The 19181-nt window shown below is 34.7% G+C and overlaps 1 protein-coding gene across 2 annotated transcripts in view; it reads left to right on the top strand.

Annotated features, from left to right (window-relative positions):
• Nucleotides 1–234: 234 nt before the first annotated feature.
• Nucleotides 235–19181, top strand: part of TTC33 (tetratricopeptide repeat domain 33) — a 33408-nt gene continuing 14461 nt past the window's right edge. Inside the window, exons 1-2 of one of the 2 annotated variants that reach the window (XM_012541420.3) lie at nt 235–332; nt 2748–2969. In XM_012541420.3, coding sequence (XP_012396874.1) covers nt 2749–2969 — 221 coding nt within the window. In that variant the 5' untranslated portion in view covers nt 235–332; nt 2748. Of the gene's footprint in view, nt 359–2747; nt 2970–19181 lie in introns of both variants that reach the window. The other variant, XM_003759918.4, reaches the window with a different exon arrangement.

Genomic DNA, 19181 nt, shown 5'->3' with positions numbered 1-19181 from the left:
ACCTGGTGGTCTATTCCCAGCAGATAGGAACCCCAAAACTTTGTAGCACGTGTATAGAATTTCCTGCTTGAATCCAGTTTAGGGGGAATTCCCCCGCTCTCTCCCTGCTCTTTTCCCCCTCCCCTGTCCCCCCCAACCCCAGCAGGGGGCCAGCCGTGAGGCTCACGGGCACCTGACTTCCGTTTCCTAGGAGACCTCATGACGCTTCTAAAGAGCTCCTCCCCCCACCTCGCCTTGTCTAGCGAGACGGAAGTGCGAGCTGAACGACTTCCGCTTCCGGTGGAAAGGTGTGCAGTGGAACGTAAACACAAGTAGTAGGGAGCAGTCGCCAGGTAACTCGCGCTCTCGGAGTGACAGGGTAGGTGGGGGGCAGAGAGCGCCCGATTTTTGTGAGTCGGATTCTCTGTGGGGTGTGGGCGGACTTCAGCCCTGTGGGTTGGCCTCTGAAGTTGAGGGGGAGGCCGGTCCGGCCCCTCGCAGGCTGGGCCCCTCTGCCCTTTTGGGTTCCTAGTCCCATTTTTTTCCCCCGGAGAGGGGAAGAGGGAGCGTAGGCTCTTGTCTGCCCCTCCCCCCTTTCTCCTCCCTTCCTACCCCTCCCCCCCTCCCCCTCGCACCGGTGTTGGGGTCGGAAGGGCGGTTTGGTGGATTTCGGGCCAAGTGAGATCACCTGATTAGCACCCCCTTTCTGGCGTCCTTGGGCATGTCTTATCCAGACCTCGACCCCCGCCGGGTGTGGGGAGGGGCACAATCGCTGAGCCTGTTCTCTTCACAAGGACACTACCGTCTGTACATCAGGGCACTGAAAGGATAAGGAGCTCTAGTTTTGTTCACGGGTGCCTACGTTTTGGGGTGAGGGAATGCATTCCTAAGCGACGCCCTCCTATAGTCTATAAAAAGGGGAAAAAAATGCCATATTTCAGGCACGAAATAGAACGTGTCAGGGCAATGACAGACCAGTCAATAAATATTCATTAAGCACCTACCTTATGCCAGGCTCTGAGCTCAATATTGGAGATACAAAGGAAGATAAAAAACAACTCCGCTCCGCGTTTATCTTTCTTGGTATTTAAGGGGCATCAAGTAAAGGCAAAAGGCCTCGATGGTCAGAATTTATTTGGAAATTGAGGAAGTGTTGTACTATTTTGGGGAAAAAAAACCCAACTTCGTTAATTAAAAGAATGAGAGTGGAGGAAAAAAGTTGTAGTATGTCTAGGAATTCTTTTAGTTAAAAAACTGAAAACTATAAAGTATTAAAATCAATGGAAATTGACATTTCTAATTTCTGTAAATTTGTGAACTTTATAACTTTTGGGAATTCCATTAGAATGTAAGTTCCTTGAAGGTAGGGATTGTTTCTCTTATATTACTAGTGCTTAGCTCCCTGAGAGTTAAATGACCCACTCATACATAGTCACATAGATAGTAAGAGTCAGAGGAACCCATATCTTCATGGTTTCTAGACTATTCCTCAGTGAATTATACCATGCTGCTTGACACGTTTTTAGATGACTAATAAAATCTTGTTGATTAAAGGCTATATAGTCTGTCCTCTACCTATTTTTTCTTCACCCTAATTTATTTCCCAAATATGCTTTATATTTTTTAGCTTCATTATTCATACATACACATTTAAATCATTAATATCTTTCTGTGTGCCTGGAAAGTCTCAGACTCCTGTTGTATGTTGAAGGATTTGAATTGAATTTCTTCAGGTATTGAAATTCCTTAAAAAATTAACAAATAAGATGTTATCCTCCAGAGAGAAAACTGATGAACTTTTTTTTTTTTTTTTTTTTTTTTTTAATAATTTCTCACTTGGGAAAAAAGATATTCAAACTTTAAGTTGTGATAAGTGAAATTTGGGCTATGGGTGGGGGATTTTGCATGTACTGTCAGATATGGTTGCTTTTCTAAGCTAGTCATTTAAAAAAAAATCTTTTAAGTAAAGAATAGGTTGTTAAGTAGGAGGGGAGGAAAGGGTAGCTTCAATAATAATAAAAACAACAATAAAAATAACATTAATGTGTGCTGTTCTTCATACATGAAGATGGCACAACTGATCTACAATTAGGACATACATTCATTATTACATGGACCCAATTACACTTTTCTGGTTGATGTGATCACTAATGCCTATTTGTAAATCAGCCATCTGAGGTTGAATGGAACTCAAGATATGAATTGTTGCTTTGGGCTAGTCTTTATCCTAATAGCAAATTGTAATGAGTCAAGGCTTCTCTAGCAATCTATTAGTAGATCTCAATGCACTTTATCTTAGGGATTCCCAATCTTTTTCACTCTTTTTAGTGTCAAGTCTAGTAGTAACTCAATTTAATTTTAGGGTCAGAGATCACAGGGCTTGTTGGAATTAAAGAAGAAAAATAATAGTATTTGATATGCACGTGAATTCTCAGACTGCCTTGTAATAATTCAGTGGCTCTTTAAAAAGTCCTTAATTAAGTAACTGAGATGTACTGTTTTAACTCAAACCAGTTGCCTTTGCTTAGCATGCAGTCTGTACTCTTTGAAGATTCTCATCAGGGAGGGAAATGTAGCAGATGGCTGTTTTTCTGCTGTCTGCTTAAGGGCTTTACTGCCAGATTTTTAATGTCCTTCCACTTCTTCCTCATTCCTCCCATTGCTCTTCAGTCTTGAAGACATCACTGTCAGCAAGTCATTCACCACCATTTCAGGCAATTTTAAAGTTTTTGGAAAATGATTAAAACTGGTTATTTCTAATTTTCTAGAATGGCTTCCTTTGGATGGAAGAGGAAAATTGGTGAAAAGGTCTCAAAAGTCACATCTCAGCAGTTTGAAGCAGAAGCTGCTGATGAGAAAGGCTTAGTAGAGAATGATGAAGTTAACTGGCTTCATGCAATTAAACGAAAGAAAGCAATTCTCCTAGAAGACTGTGCAGAGAAGAGTAAACAGTTAAAGGATGAAGGTGCAATTTTGGCAGAAAATAGGAGGTATGTTGTATATTTTTTTGTGTTTAATTTTTTGACCCTGTAATCATTAGATGAAAATTTTTATATTCTCTCATTTAAAATTTATAAGATTAAATAATAGGTTGCTAAGGTGAACCTCCTTATTTAGATTAAAATTTTTTATTTTGGTTATATTATTTCACAGGTTCAGAACTGTTCTTCAGTTTTACTCTCCCACCACTTAAAGCTTCATTTAGAAAGGTAGCTTTATACATAAGAATTATTTCTCCCAGAATGTTGACTTATGGGAACTTTCTTATGACATTAAATCAGTATTAGGGAAGTTATGCATTCTTTATAATGGCTTTGGGAGTATATACTTTCATTTTAATGCTTCTTCTAGTTTGAAGGCATCTCCAGATGAGGGATTCCATTATAGCATTCCTTGAAGAGTTATAATATACTCTTTGAAAATTTTGATTTGGTAATTAAAAAAAAAACTTTAGCAGAATGGGGAATTAAATTATTTTATTTAGGGCCAGGATGTTTTCAGACATGGAGTGGCATCTGAGATAGATAGGTTTTAGTGGCTAACTACCACTCCACTGTCTCTTGTCTTTTTTTCCTTTTTTTCTTCTGTTTCTTTTCTTACTCTTTATTCTTTGTTCTTATTCTCCTATCTTATTTCTTTTTCTGTTCTCATTTTATCTTGCTGATTTTTACCAGTAGTAGTCCTTCCATGGCCATTATTTGTATCACCAGGGCCTTTGTGTCTAAATGTCCTAAGTTGTAAAAAGATTTGATTGTAGTGAGTGATATTTAAGGACTTTTCTAAATCCAGATTTTTTTTTTTTTTTTTTTTTGCTTCAATGTAGTTTGTCCTAGAAAACTTGCTGTCTCCAGCTATAAGATGTCTGTATCTGATTTCATCCAAGAATAGTGTAGTTGATAGCTAAAGAGTACAAGATACTCATCTGTATCTTCATTCACAGGTTCTATAAGAAGCTCTAAATCTGAACTGGGAAACCCAATGACCTAATAACATTTCCAGATGACTATTGGGGAATAGCTAGATTATTATCTAATGATTAATTTTTTTTTCCTTCCGTAATCAGAGGATACAAGATTAAGAACAGTAACAGAAGTATATGTATGTGTGACTGGGCAAATCACACAGCCCTGTTTCCTTGTTTCCTCCTCGCTAAAATGAGTTGGGAAAAAAAAATGGAAAAATAGTCCAGTGTCTTTGCCAAGAAAATTCCAGTTGGGGTTATAAAGAGTCAAACATCACTAAAACAACTAAATAACAATAACTAAGATACTTACAGTCTCCCTGCTAGAATAACCAGTAGGACTTGAATTTTACTTTTAATTGTCCAGCCAAAATTTGAAGTTTTAAGTGAATTTTAGTAATTGGTCCCTGGTTTAAGAGTTTATACCATTCCCTTTTGTTGGTGATATGTTTTATTTTGGTGATTAAAAAAAAGCAAGGAAGGAGTTATTTTCTAAGTTATAACTAATGGAGAGTTAGATTACAAAATGTAGCATCACATGCTTATAATCATTGCTACTACAGGCTAAGCCTGATGGATCTCTTGAGTTTGGGAGTTTTGAACTAGAGAGCTAAGCCAATTAAGTCTGGTATCAATGTAATAGGAGCAAGAGGCCACCAGGGTGTGAAAGGAGTGAGGAACTAGCCCACTGTAAAAGGCTGAAACTCTGAATAGGTGCACTGGAATAAAATAACCGAGCACTTAAGGCGGACAATATTCTATTAGCATATGCTTGGAAAAACGGTCCTTTTCACTAGTCTATGCTGGCTTGATCTTTTGGTGTATACAGATAATTGTAGGAGGGATTAGGGGGTGGAGTAAGACAAGCCAGAGTCACTTGGGAGAAGAACAAAGAGAAGGGAGATCCGTAGGTGGAGAGCTTGTGGCAGTTTTTCCATCTTCTCTACTTCTCCTCCTAAAGACTAAGGATTTTTGCTGATCCTGACTCTGGCTGATCCTGAGGTCAACAGTATGCTAACCCAGACTTCACAACCCACACTGGAAATTGAGGAGATCAGAACTCTTTAGCTAGTCAGTAATAGAATTAAGCTCATGAGTAACTATTGTGTGTTAGCCTGAGTAACATAGGGACATCCAGACTTTAAATCTAAGATGTATATTTTTATTATGTTTTCTAAGAATGCTACTGTTATGCTTCTTAATTTTTTTATGACTTCAAAGCTACTTTTTTCTCTTTACAATGCTTTTTTTTTTTTTTTTTTTTTAAATTAGAGCGGAAGGAGATGGAGGAGTTATGACAGTCAAAAGAAGTCAAAAGATTAAATAGAAGTTTTAGTATCTAGGCAAGTTTTTAAGAATTGTACCATCCCCCATTGTGAACTATAATTAGCATTTCCTTTCATGTTTCTAATCCTATCATCTCCCCTCTACTGTCACTACTCATTCCCCTTTCATTCTCAGACCTAGATCTCTTAGAGTTCTGATATTTTGTTTGTTTCAAATAAACTAAGGGAGTGTATTATATGGAATTTTTGCCATAGTTAGTCTTCCTCATTATTTCAATAACTCTTTCCCTAGTATTTTCTATTTTTGTACTTTCTTCCACCAGTAGTAAAATTGGAGAGTGTTTGGTCTGTGTTGCAGTTTCAACTATTCTTAGAATTGTCTGGATAGAATTGCCATATATCCCAAATCTCTTTAATAAGGTGACTCATATTCAAGACAATTCCAAAAGACTTTTGTTGGAAAATGCCATCCACATCCACAGAACTGTGGAATTTGAATGCAGATCAAACATCTTTTTACTTTTTTAAATTTGTTTTTTGTTTTTATGTTTTTTCTCTTTTGTTCTGATTCTTTGTTTACAACATGACTAATATGAAAATATATTTAATATGATTGATTGCATATGTCTAGCCTGTATTGAGATTGCTTGTTATCTTGGAGAGGAGGGAGTGAAGGAGAAAAAATTGGAACTCACAATCTTACAAAAACGAATGTTGAAAAATTATCTTTACATATAATTGGGGGAAAAATTAGGCCAGTTCCTCACTCCTTTGACACTCCTATGGCCTCTTGCTCCCATTATGTTGCTACCAGATTTAACTGCTTAGCTTTCTAGTTGCTCTCAAAGAGCTTAAGAGATCCTTCAGGCTTAGTCTATACTAGCAGTGATTATAAGCATGTGACACTACATCTTGTAATCCAACTCTCCTTTAGTTGTATTTGGTAGAGTATCTTTTCTCTATTTAAAAAAAAAAAAAAGGCACAGAGATGTGAATTGTCTTGCCCAGGGTCATGTAATTAGTTTGAAATGGAATTAAGTTTAGTAGCCTAGTTTCCCAATTTCTAGTCTTGTTCTGAAACTTTAGTTAGTGGTACTGGTTGAGTATGACCTTGGGATGTGTAGGTTGGGAACAAAAAAATTTTTATAAGTTTAGGTGGCATGTGATTGAATCAGTTTCATCTATTATGTCTCATAAGAAATAAAAAGATGTGTAAGTCATAGTCCTTGCTTTAAATGAGTTTACAATTTAGCAGATATTTATATAAGATATAATTATAAAAAAAATAGTATAGAAGTGTAGATGGTGAAAACCAACCACTCTGGAGATACCATAATATTGAAGCGATGAGTGTGGCTCCAGTCTTTGCTGCTTAATGAGAAAGAACTATCCATATACATAGAAGAGTGATTTTATGGTTAAGAGTTTGGAAGGAATATGTGAATGCTGGAACTTCCCTGAGAGCAGCTTCTAGCTGGTAGATATATTTTGTGCTTTCCTCCCATGATGCCACTCTATTCTACTGAAGAAATACATACGATAATAAGAGTGTAGAGAGGGTAAAATAATGGAGGGAGTAGAATTAGAACATTGGATGAGTTGAAGAGTTCAAGAAGATCCTCAATAACAGAAAATGAGAAGAGGAGAATAAAATCAGGTCCATCTTTGTTCTCTGATGATTATGTTGTTCTTGCCATAATTCTACCTTCCTTAGCATTTTTTCACTACTATATCTAATGTTATAGCAACCTTTTTACTCCTTAACATTAGCACTAAGTTATATTTAGAAGGAGACTTATAGGCAAATATTTGATGAAAGAGGTTTGGTTTATCCTCATGGCTGACTCACATATTCCAGCTTGCTATTGAGGCTATTAGAAATTGAACTAATTCATGTTCTTTTAATGTTCATGATGTTTGGTATCTATTGACAATGGAGGGATAGGATCTATTCCTTTGATTTCAGGGATAGGATCTATTCCTTTGATTTCATCAATATAGAGAATTCTCTGGATGAAGAAATAGCCTCTTCTAGTGTAGATTGGTGTCTTTCCCACAACTTATGATACTATAGAATTTCCCCAGAGCATATAGAGAGCTTTAGCACAAAGAGCCTAGAATCTACTCAGGCAGTGTTTGTCAGAGGTGAGACTTGAACTCATATCTTCATGGTTTTCAAAGTTGAGTTGCTAGCTACTATACCTAGTTGTCACTCCTGAAGAGAAAATCTCTCTAAAAAAGTCATTTTGATAGGCTGAGAAAATTGTAACATTCCTGCATTAATCATTTGTGGGTTGTAGCACTAGAAGCATCAAAGATGTATTAAGAAATTTTTTGGGGGAGGGATTGTCTCTATTTAAATTTTTGAGTAGGAGACGCTCTTTTGTAAAATTCTAATATAAACAAAAAAACAGATTCTTAGTTTAAACATTACTATACGTAGAATAAACAGAAACTCCCAGGTTAATATGTTTGAATTAACAGCCTAATATAAAAACATTCCTCCTATAGAATTTTATGGAGTTGATTGTTGTCTTGAGCACAGTAAAGGGGCTATCTGTAAATTTCCATATTTATGAAATCACTTAAACAGAACATTAGGAATTTTTGTTAGTGCCATTTAATAACTTACTATTATTTTTTTTTCTTTAAACTGCAAAAGAGGGAAGAAATCAAAGGCAAGTTAGTCATTACTATGATATCCCCCCACATTTCCTGTGCATAGTTGTAAGAAAATGTAGTCATATAAACAAAATGTATACTACCTGCCCACGTAGTACCCAGATATTGTTAATTCAGTGAAAAATGAGTCAGACCTCTTGTTTGACGTCAAATAAAGAAAATGACCAGGTATTTCACTGAATTTTTTTTCCAGTCATTTGTTTTGGCATAATGTATACATGACTTCATAGAATAATTAAACTTTAATTAGAGCCTAGTAAAATAGACTAGTTTGGCTGCTGCCAGATGAACAAAATTTGAAATAGTTGCTTGCAAATATATGACAAAGGTACCATCAAAGCAAAAAAGAAATTTTTACCTTGGTACAAAGTTATGTAAATTAGAAGAATGAGATTCAATTAAGAAAATAAGTTTTTATCTTAAAGAGGGGAATACTCTGTTAATTAAGCCTTATTATGAACTAGATTCTGAAGGAAAAGCAAGAGAAGCTACATTTTTTAAGGTTATTTGTTAAATTGGATAAAGCATTAGATGACATGATAAACAACTTTTTTTTTCTGATTTCCATAAATTAATCTTATAGAAATAGAAAAAAATGGAAAAATATTTTTAGATAGATTTTTAGTTTCATAAGTAGAGCACAAAACAAAAAAAATCTATAAATATACAAATATTAAGAAAAGCAAAAAAAGGTGACTTCATCTTTTTCTTTATATAAAGTCATGCTGCTTATACACACTCATGTGATTAGGCAAGAATCTCAACTTTTGAGTGCTCTAGACAACTTTCTAAGGCAATAAATGACAAAGTGCAAAACCTTCATTAATAGATGGAATTTCCTCTTGTGAAGTTCTCTTTATATCTATGGAGTATTAAAAATTGCATTGTAGTTGAAATCTAAGATTGCTCCAGCATAGAGAATTTGAGATTTGGAATAGAGTGGTTGGTTAATTGGTAGAAGATGGAGGTGGAGGTAGGTAGCCAACATGGATTAATATCTGCCTTGGGCTGATGGAAAAGATGCCTTAGAGTTAAAGGAAATTATATATATATCATTGACTTTCAGCATTCAAAGTAAACATAAATAAAACTTTTCTAAATTTTATCATTTAAAAAAAATTAGTTGCTAGTATGATAGCCATATTATTTTCTATAATTTCTCATTGAAAGAATGCTTTGTTATGGGTTAAATATAGACTTTTGTGGCTACTATAGAAACTTAACCATCATTTATAGTATCGCTTTTATGGGAAAATTGTTTCCAAATTCCAAATGATGTTATTTATACTAAAATTTGATTGCAAAAATTTGCTTTTGTTGTTGATCAGCTATTATTATTTCCATATTAACTAATGATAATAAATTCATATAAAATTATGTGTCCAGCAGGAGTTTCTAATTTTTTTTACTAGAAATACGTTAATGATGATCATGTCCTTGATATTATCTCCTTCCCCACAATTAGAAATATTTTTAGTTACGGGGAATGAGTAACAATGTTAAGAATTGTCATTACCTCTATATTAGACTAGACTGAAATTAATTCTTTGGAAACTACTATCTGAAACATTCTTTAGATAAAACATTAGAAAGGGTGTCTGATATTCAATAACATTTGAATATTTAGTGCAAAATGATTATAAAAGTCAGTTTAGTGTTATTGAAAACCAGATTAAAATAAATAGAAAATAACTGGTTGAATAAATGCAACATTCTTCCCTACATGTATTTAGTATTCCCTTTGCCAAAAAAAAAAAAAAAAAAAAGTGGTTTATTTAGTGGCGAATAACTTTATGTAACAAATCTGTGATTCAAATAATAGTTAATTTATTTTAACAAATGGTAAGAAAAATGCATATAATCTCTATTTACAACCTACCTTGTAGAATTGTTCAAAAAGCACTTTGTAAACTGCTAAAAATCTGAGCTTTTAAAATCTAGATTATTTTGGGTATTAAAATAGTAGGAAGTCAGTGCTTTGTAATGTACAGAGCCACTCATATAGGTCTGGCACCTCCTTTTACACTGATGCACACTTCTCGAACCTGGGCAGTGGAGTACTGCCATTGTGTTCCTTCTTAACCCCATTGCTGGTGTCAGCAGACCTTTCTGTCTCCTTGTGCTGAGTTGGGCCTGATAAGCATTCACTTGAATATTTTCTGGATTTTCCCAATAGGATTTGAGCTAGTGAATTTTTTAGGTCTATATGAAAAGTTTTTGTGGATGGGAGTCTGCCGACTACTTTGCTTACCGCTGCTCCATCTTCCTGATCTCTTGTATTTTAAAAGGGTATTTTTAAAGAGGGAAAAAGTCTAAAATACAAAGATTGTTAATTTATTGTGGTTGAATTTCAGATATGATGGGCTAGGTTGACCTCTACAATACAAAGTATCACTTAAATTATACCACAGTTAGTTGCCTACTCATAAGGCTCAATCCCAATTCTAGTATGTTACCTTTTTTGCGTGTTTTATATATTTTACTTAAAGATAAAAATTTTACATCCTTTAGTAACCGTCTAGTGTAATTGTCACATCATTTTTCCTCTTATATTCTAGATTATTTATAGGCATTTATAAATTAATAATAATAATGAGTAGGGTATCTTGATATTTTTGATTAAAAGAAATGACAAGAGAAATGAATAGACATCAAATTCTCAAGTACCTAGATTCAAAGTGGAGAAGTTTAAAGTAAGATCCATTTAAAAAAATATTTTGTTTCTCTCAGTTACATGTAAAACAATTTTTAGCATTTGTATTTTAAACTTTGAATTCCAAATTCTCTCGCTTTTCCTCCACCCCATTGAGAAGGCACATGTGAAGTTATGCAAAATATTTCCATGAACGTCATGTTGTGAAAGAAAACATAGATTTTCCCCTACACTCCTAACCCTCCCATAAAAGTATGCTTCAGTCTGTATTTTGACACAATCAGTTCTTTCTCTTGAGTATGGATAGGATTTTTCATCATAAGTCCTTTCATCATAAGCCTAATGAATATAGGGGTAAAGTAGAATGTGACTTGATTGTACTTAATGACTTGCATGCAGAGATAATTAGTAGAGTTGGATCTTTTGTGTACCTTAAGCTTGTTCCCTATACTTTTTTTTATTTTTTGGCTGAGGCAATTGGAGTTAAATGACTTGCCCATGGTCATACAGCTAGGAAGTGTTAAGTGTCTGAGGCCAGATTTGATCTCGGGTCCTTCTGACTTCAGGCTGGTGCTCTATATTGTGCCACCTAGCTCCCCCTTCCCTATACTTTTTAATTGAAGCCATGTATAGTCATTGAAATACTTAGATATCTGTAGGTTTTCTTTTAAGGTAAATTGTAACCTCAGAAGACCACAGCTGTTGGAAAGGATTTGGGAGCGAATAATTGGGGACAATTAACTGTGTTTCAGAAGTTCTATCATACAAATAGATGTGTATAGGAAAAACCAAACATTGGCATGAAAGATCAAGATAGGATCTTCTTAGGGGTGGGGTGGGGTGGGGTGGAGGATCTGAAAATCAATTATCATGGCATTTAAGTTGAGCCTTAAAGAATAGAATTAAAAATATCTAAATGTGATGTGTTCTGTTCTTAGTGGCAAAAAACAGTTAAGTACTTCTTGTTCTTTCTAGAAGTAACAGAACTAGTACAACAACAGCAAGAACTAGTTTCTTGCTGCAGGAGCCTGTGTGTGACATCCCTGCTATTATAGGTGCTGCAAATTAGGGGAAGAGATCTCTCACATTTCCTTTCAGTTAGATCTTATTTTAGAGCTGTGACTTATGTTCTGGAATAGCCTATATTTTGATCAGTGTTGTAATTCCATTTTATTTATAGTTATCATTCATTTTCAAAAAAAATCTGTTATTTTAATTTATTTTGAATTCATTTAAGTTACAAATTTTGTGAAATTTCTATTATTTATTTATAGTATATTAAAACTGGGAGAGACCTTAGAGATCATGTAGTCTAATCCCCTTATAGATGAAGAAGAAACTAATGACATTTGGCTTTTTTTTTTTTCCAGTTATTTTCTATTTGAGGGAGATAAACACTAGATAATCTAGATAGTTGGTTTAATTTGGAAGAAAAATTTTGGTTTCCATTTGACTTTTTAATTTGGAATTTTAATTTACTGCTTTAAAAGGAGATAATTTTTGCTAAAACAATTTTTTTTTAATCATAGAAAAACTCATTTGGTTGACTCTTATCATAGGAAAAGAAATACATGAAAGAGTACTTTCAGTACTATACATCTCCATGATAACCACTGTATAATTGAAAAAGTAAACAGCTTTCAAATACTGCTGTAATAAGAGAAATCCATCTTTAAGAGGCAGAATATAAATGAGTCAGAAAGGCTATTTGTCATTAAATTTTCATTAATAAGTTTATTAGACAATGTTATGAAAGATAAAACATGAACTCCTAAGAAAATTATTGGCCATAAACTTGGAAACACCTAAATAAGGTCACTTGAGATTTGAAAATATTTAATAGAAGGAAATGAAATGCTGGACCTTTATAATCTTTATTGTTTTCCTGTAAATTTAACTGGATGATAGTTTTAAATTTTATTTTCATAATTTGCAATTTGTAGCTAATTGAACGAAGAATATGTATTGCAGACTGTGGAAGGGGAGTCTTTTTGTTTAGCTATCCTTGACAATATTAGAATCATCAGTAGAGATAATAATGTTCCTTTTCCAACTTGATTTCCATAAAAATAGTTGGTTATGTGACTGAATGAAATAGCAGCTTTTTAAAATTTTTATTTCATTTAAAAACAGTTGGATTTCCTCAGTTAACCTGCCCCTAAAAAAAGAGCACCATCCTTTTGACAGAGAACTTGATCTGAAAATGTGATTGTGTAATCAAACCTCAGGCAAACTCAAACTTACTGAGGAGCAAATGAGAACCACTGAGAGAGGGACATAGGCTTCTTCTATGCCCTTCATCTCTTTTCTCTGTTGGCTAGGTAGATAAAGTTATTACTCTGTCTCTGTAGCAGAATTCTCTCTCTCTCTTTTTTTTTTTCACCATTTTTTTTTTTTAAAATTTAATAGCCTTTTATTTACAGGATAAAGTTACATGGGTAACTTAACAGCATTAACAATTGCCAAACCTCTTGTTCCAATTTTTCACCTCTTACCCCCCCCCTCCCCTAGATGGCAGGATGACCAGTAGATGTTAAATATATTAAAATATAAATTAGATACACAATAAGTATACCTGACCAAAACGTTATTTTGCTGTACAAAAAGAATCAGACTCTGAAATATTGTACAATTAGCTTGTGAAGGAAATCAAAAATGCAGGTGTGCATAAATATAGGGATTGGGAATTCAATGTAATGGTTTTTAGTCATCTCCCAGAGTTCTTTTTCTGGGCATAGCTGGTTCAGTTCATTACTGCTCCATTGGAAATGATTTGGTTGATCTCGTTGCAGCAGAATTCTCAAACACACTTCTACTGTGTATTTCCTCATGATCTTTTTTTTAATTAATTTTTTTTTCAGCCAATAAAAATCTACCCTCTTTTTCTTTCTTCCTCTCCCCACTTGAGAAAGAAACAAAAACAAAACCTTTTATAAACATGTACAGTCAAGCAAAACAAATTCCTATATTAACCACAATAAAAAAAAAATTCCTTGATTTGTACTCTTGAGTCATGTCTCTATTAAGAGATAGTTTTCATGTGAGTCCTCTTCAGTCACAGTTAATCATTTCATTGATGAAAGTTCCTAAGTTTTTCAGAATTGTTTTACAATATTGTTATCATTTTGTAAACTGTTCTCCTGATTCTGCTCATCTCACGTCATATCAATTCATATAAGTTTTGCTAGGTTTTTCTGAAACTATCCCTTTCATCATTTCTTTAGTATGATAATACTTTATCACATTTACATACCATAACTAGTTGTGTTATCCCCTAATTGGTGGCACCCCTTTCAATTTACAATTTTTTTGCTACTACCAAAACAGCTGCTGTATATACTTTTGCATTCCTTTTTTAGAACTTTTTTCCCCTAAGGATTAAACTCTCTTTTAATTTGTCTTTTTATTTCTTTTTTCTCCCTTCTCTTCCTCCTCTTTTCCCTCTTGAGTGAAATGTATTTCTGAACCTGATAGAAATGGATGAGTATGCATATTTTTTCTCCTTCAACCAGTCATATGTACTTGGGACTTACTGTTAGGTTGGACTCTACACATTTCTAGAGCAGATTTATAGGCTGATACTGCTGCTTCTTTCTTAAGCTATTAAATATATTATTTTGGGATCTTGGTCACAGATCACTGAGGATGTGCAAACTTTCAGCGCTTCCAAAGTGGTTTGATCTAGAATAAAGACTGAAGACTGCCCTGCTGATCTGAGCTCTGCAAATTTCTATCTAGTAATGTCTATGGATGTGTGCCACAAGTCTGAAGACAATTATTCCTGGTTATCTTTTTAGTAGATTATTGCTAAACTTAGCTGCTATTAGCGTTCTAGTTGACTACCAGTTTAGTGCTACAGTAGTGTAAACTCCCCTTTGCTTTGGTTTTCGTGAGCTGATTATCCTATTGCAGAGTGTGCTGGATGCTGGAACTGAGACCATGCTCCATTCCTGGGGTTAGAACCAATATCTTGCTTTGGAAATGAGAAGCTTGAGAACTTGCTTCAGAATTTGCTCCTTGCTTTTATACACAGTTACCATGACCACTTCTCAACCTGGAATGTCACCTGTGTGGGCTAGTTCCTTCTTCAGTCTCTATGACCTTGAACTGGGTAGTTAGCAACAGAGTAGTCAGATGGTACCCATTGCTACACCCTTAACAAATTTGGCTTTTTTGTGCTGGATTGGGGACTTTTGTTGCACTGGTGCCTAGGTTCTCCTTGCCTTGAAATGCTCTGTGCAGTCATTATTGGCTAGATTCTATCCTCACTTCTCTCCATCTTATCTCCCAAAGTCAACTTTGGCTGGGAAAATGACTCACTGTTTTTTTTTTTTTTCCCTTGGATTTCCCAAAGTCAGGGTTTTTTCCAATGAGTCCTGTCTTCTCATTATGTGATCAAAGTATTTAAGTTTCAGCTTCAGTATTTGTCCTTCCAATAAGCAGTCTGAATTATTTTCTTTTAAATATTGACTGATTTGATCTCTTTGCTGTCCAAGTGACTCTCAGAGTCTTCCCCAGCACCACAACTTGAAAGTGTTGATTTTGAGATACTCAGCTTTCCTTGTAGCTCTCACAAGTATACATTGCTACTGAAAAAAATCATAGCTCTGATTATGCAGATTATTGTTGGCAAGGTGATATCTCTGCTTTTTAGTGTGCTGTCCAGATTTTCATAGTTTTCATTCCAAGGGGTATCTTTTAATTTCCTGGCTACAGTTGCCATTTGTAGTGATCTTTGAATCCAGCAATATAAAATCTGACACGGCTTCTCTTTCTTCTTCTATTTACTGGGAAGTGATGTGATCACTTAATAAGATCATCATCTTCTTTGATGTTAAGCTTCAAGCTGGGTTTTACATTGTACTATTTTAGCCTCATCAACAGGCTTCTTTAAAAGCACAGTGCCTTCTTTGATACAGGCATGCCATTGTGGGTGATCCTGTTGCCAGTGTTTTCCTATGTCTTATAGTCAGTTCTAAAGTTTTTCAGAGAAAATGTCCTTATACTGCTTCTTTTGACCTTTTTGTGAGTTCTTACTTTGTGCAAGTTGTCCATAAAATAGTCTTTTAGGTAAATGTGTATTTGGCATTTGTCCTTTGGTCAGCCCATCAAAGGTTAGAATGCTTGGCAGTTGAGTTCAAAAAATGTCCTCAGATTCTTGTACTTTTTCTTTTCAAGTAATCTTAAGAATCTTTCTAAGGCAATTCAAATGGAAGTGATTCAGTTTTCTGGCATGTCAGTGATAAACTGTTGGGGTTTCATAAGCATACAACAGTGAAATCAGCACAACGGTTCTGTAGGCCTTCAGTTTTGGTTTGCAGCCTAATATCTCTTCTCTTCCATACATTTTCTTTTGGAGTCTCCCAAACACAGAACTATTTCTGATATGTGTGTGACAACTTCATCATCTGTGTGAACATCCCTGGAAAATATATTGCCAAGGTAAGTGAACTTATCTATAGCATTCAAAATTTCTTCATTTGCTATAACCAATGGTTCTATACATGGATGATATGGTACTGGCTGGTAGAGTGACTCTTTTTTTAATGTTGTCAGGTTAAAATTAGCATAAGTAGCAGAGAACTGATCAATGTTATATTATGTCTCAGCCTCTTGACTACGTTGGAAGACAATCATCTGTGAACAAATTGTCATGTACCAGCTCTACCTCCACTTTAGTCTTGACTTTTGTAGCCTTTTCAAATTAAATTCAAATTAAATAGTTTCAATGAACTTGATGCTACCAGCAAGGTGATAATATATAGCTTTGTCATACTCCTTTTCCAGTCATAAACCAATCAGTTGTTACTTTCTAACTGTTGGGTTTTGGTCTGCATATTGATCCTCAGGAGAAAAATACTCCCATATTTGAGGACTTGTCACATTTTGTTGTATTCCACACAAAGATTTTATTGTAGTCAATGAAGCAGAAGTACATATTTTTCTGGAATTCCTTTGCTTTTCCCACATTCCAGTGAATGTTGGCAATTTGGTTTCTAGTTTTACTTCCTTTTTGAAAACCAGCCTGCTCTTTTGGCAATTCTCAGTTCACATATTGCTAAAGCCTAGTTTATAGATTCTTAAACATAATCTATTGATATGTGAACTGAGCTCAAATGTTCAGTAATTTGTACATTCCTCGGTATTGCCTATCTTTCGGATTAAGATGTAAACCGATTTTTTTCCAATCAAGTAGCCACTGTTGAGTTTTCAAATTTGTTGGCATATTGAGTTTACCACTTACACAGTATCGTCGTTTAGGACTTTAAATAGCTCAGCTAGAGTTCTGTCATCTCTGCTAGTCTTATTATTAGCAGGGCTTCTTAAGGCCTACTTGATTTCATTTTTCAGGTTGTCTGGCTCTAGTAGATGATTGTGGTTATTGATAAATATATTCTTGCTAACTCTTATTAATCTCTTCTATTTAAGTTTCTATGATTTTTGTCTTTTATCATGCACATTTTTCATGACATATTCATTTGATAACTCTAATTTTCTTGAAAAGACCTTTTGTCTTTTCTATTCTATTGTTTTCTTCTATTTCTTTGTATGGTTCATCTGGGAAAACCTTTTATATCCTTGTTTTTTCCTGGAATTTTGAATTTAGTTGGGTATATTATTCCCTTTTTCTTTTCCCTTTTGCTTTTCTTAATTACTTAGCTATTTGTAAAGCCATTTTGCTTTCCTACTCTTTTTCTTTAGAAAGCTTTTTGTTGTTACTTTCTATACAATATTGCAAACATGTGTTCATAGTTCTTCAGGCACTCTACTTACTCTAATCACTTAAATCTATTTATCACTTGTACTTTATATTCATAAGGTTTATGTGAAATTTTGTTGTACTTGTATTGCCTTTTGAAATTCGGTTTAGCCAGTAGATTGCTAGTGCTAATTGCCTTATTTCAATTTTGACAGGAAATTATGTTCTTGTAGCAGTTCTCAGCAGATTTTAGTAGAAAGTGAACCTAATAGTATGAGCAATTTATTTTCATTTTATTTTCTCACTGGCTTTTTCTTAATGTTGGGAATCATGAGAATATTCCATTCTTTCAGGATGGTGTCATTTATCTGTCTTTGAAAGTGATGATATTATAGGAGAGTTTTCTTTTTAAAAAATTTTAATAGTATTTTATTTTCTCGAAAAGATAGTTTTCAGCATTCATCTTTGCAATAACTTGTGTTCCAAATTTTTCTCCTCTCCTCTCCTTCCCTCCAACAACAGATATAGATTAAACATGTTCAATTCTTCTAAATATATTTCCATATTCATCCTGCTGAATGAAATGAGGTGAGATCTCTTAGGACAGTTGTGAAAATCGAGTAAGACTTCATTTATTTCAGAGTTGGAGTAGGCCTGAAGGTCCTTGAGCGTTGACTTAAGGGCACACTTAAGTCCCCTTCCTGCTATCCTCCCATGACATCATTTTCTCCTTACTTCAGTCAAATATGGGCAACTATGTATGTACTATGTACTGGCCAAGTTCAATTTCTTGGGTAGTTCTCCAGTTTAGAATGTAAGACCCTTAGCCAATGAAGGTGATGGTCAGTGGTGGGAGGGGTATTTGCATTAGGGACTATTTAAGTGTCAAACCAATTCTAAAAGGTGCCTCCTCCCTTGCTGCTTGATGGGTGGGATGTCTGATTCTTGCGAGAATGTACAGTAAACTTTTGATTTGCTCCTAGAGATCTCTTCAGCTTTTTAAAAAAATAGTGACCCCTCACCATTTCTGAGCATCACACTGCTGTGCAAAAAAAAAAAAAAAAAAAATCAAAATTTGTTTAGGGAGTTCTGGATACCTTCTTTTGATTACAGTATGTCCTTTGGTGGCATTTAAAAAGTATTGAAGCAGGGAGGAATTACTAGATGACAGAATCAAGGTTTAGAAAGATCTAATTAGTCCGGGATGATCTGCAACAAACAAGGTGAAATAGGTACTTTTTTCCCCTCTGAATTCAATATCTTACTGGAGCAAAGTACATACAATTGTTGCTTCCTGAAATTCTCTCTTCTCATTTATATTTCCTGGATTCCCTGGCTTCTTTTAAGTCTTAGCTAAAATCCTTATCTTTAAAAGCAAGTAGTCTTTCCTCCTTTAGTTAGTGCTTTGCCTTTGAATTTACCTTCTATTTACTTTGTATTTAATTTGTTTGTACATAGTACATGCTGTCATTTTAAAAATGTGTATTTGAATGATTGTTATGTAGAAGAGGGAGTCCCCTTCCTTTGAGTATCTCCAAAGGCATAACTAAAACTAGTTTTGATTCCTTCTTTCACTTCCGTTGTTACCTTAGAAAAAGCATTCAACCTCTCCTAGCCTCAGTTTCATCTTTGAAAGGAGGATGATTTTGTTGATCAAATGAGATGTGGAAAAATGCTTTGCAGTCTTTAAAGCATCTTATAAATGCTAGCAGTGAGGATGATATCGATTCTAGCCATATTATCCCCAGATCCTCTTCAGAGGCTTCCTTTTGCCTCTAGGATAAAATCCTCTGTTTGGTATTTAATCTCTTTTATAACCCTTCTTTCCAGAATGTTTTCCTATTGCTCATCTTACCTTCCTGCCAAAATGTCTTCCTTACTAGTTCCCACCTCTGTGCCTTTGTGCCAACTGTTTCTCAG

Source organism: Sarcophilus harrisii, chromosome 1 (assembly GCF_902635505.1).
Source record: "Sarcophilus harrisii chromosome 1, mSarHar1.11, whole genome shotgun sequence".
Lineage (NCBI taxonomy): Eukaryota > Metazoa > Chordata > Mammalia > Dasyuromorphia > Dasyuridae > Sarcophilus > Sarcophilus harrisii.
This window is presented reverse-complemented; position numbering and strand designations above follow the sequence as displayed.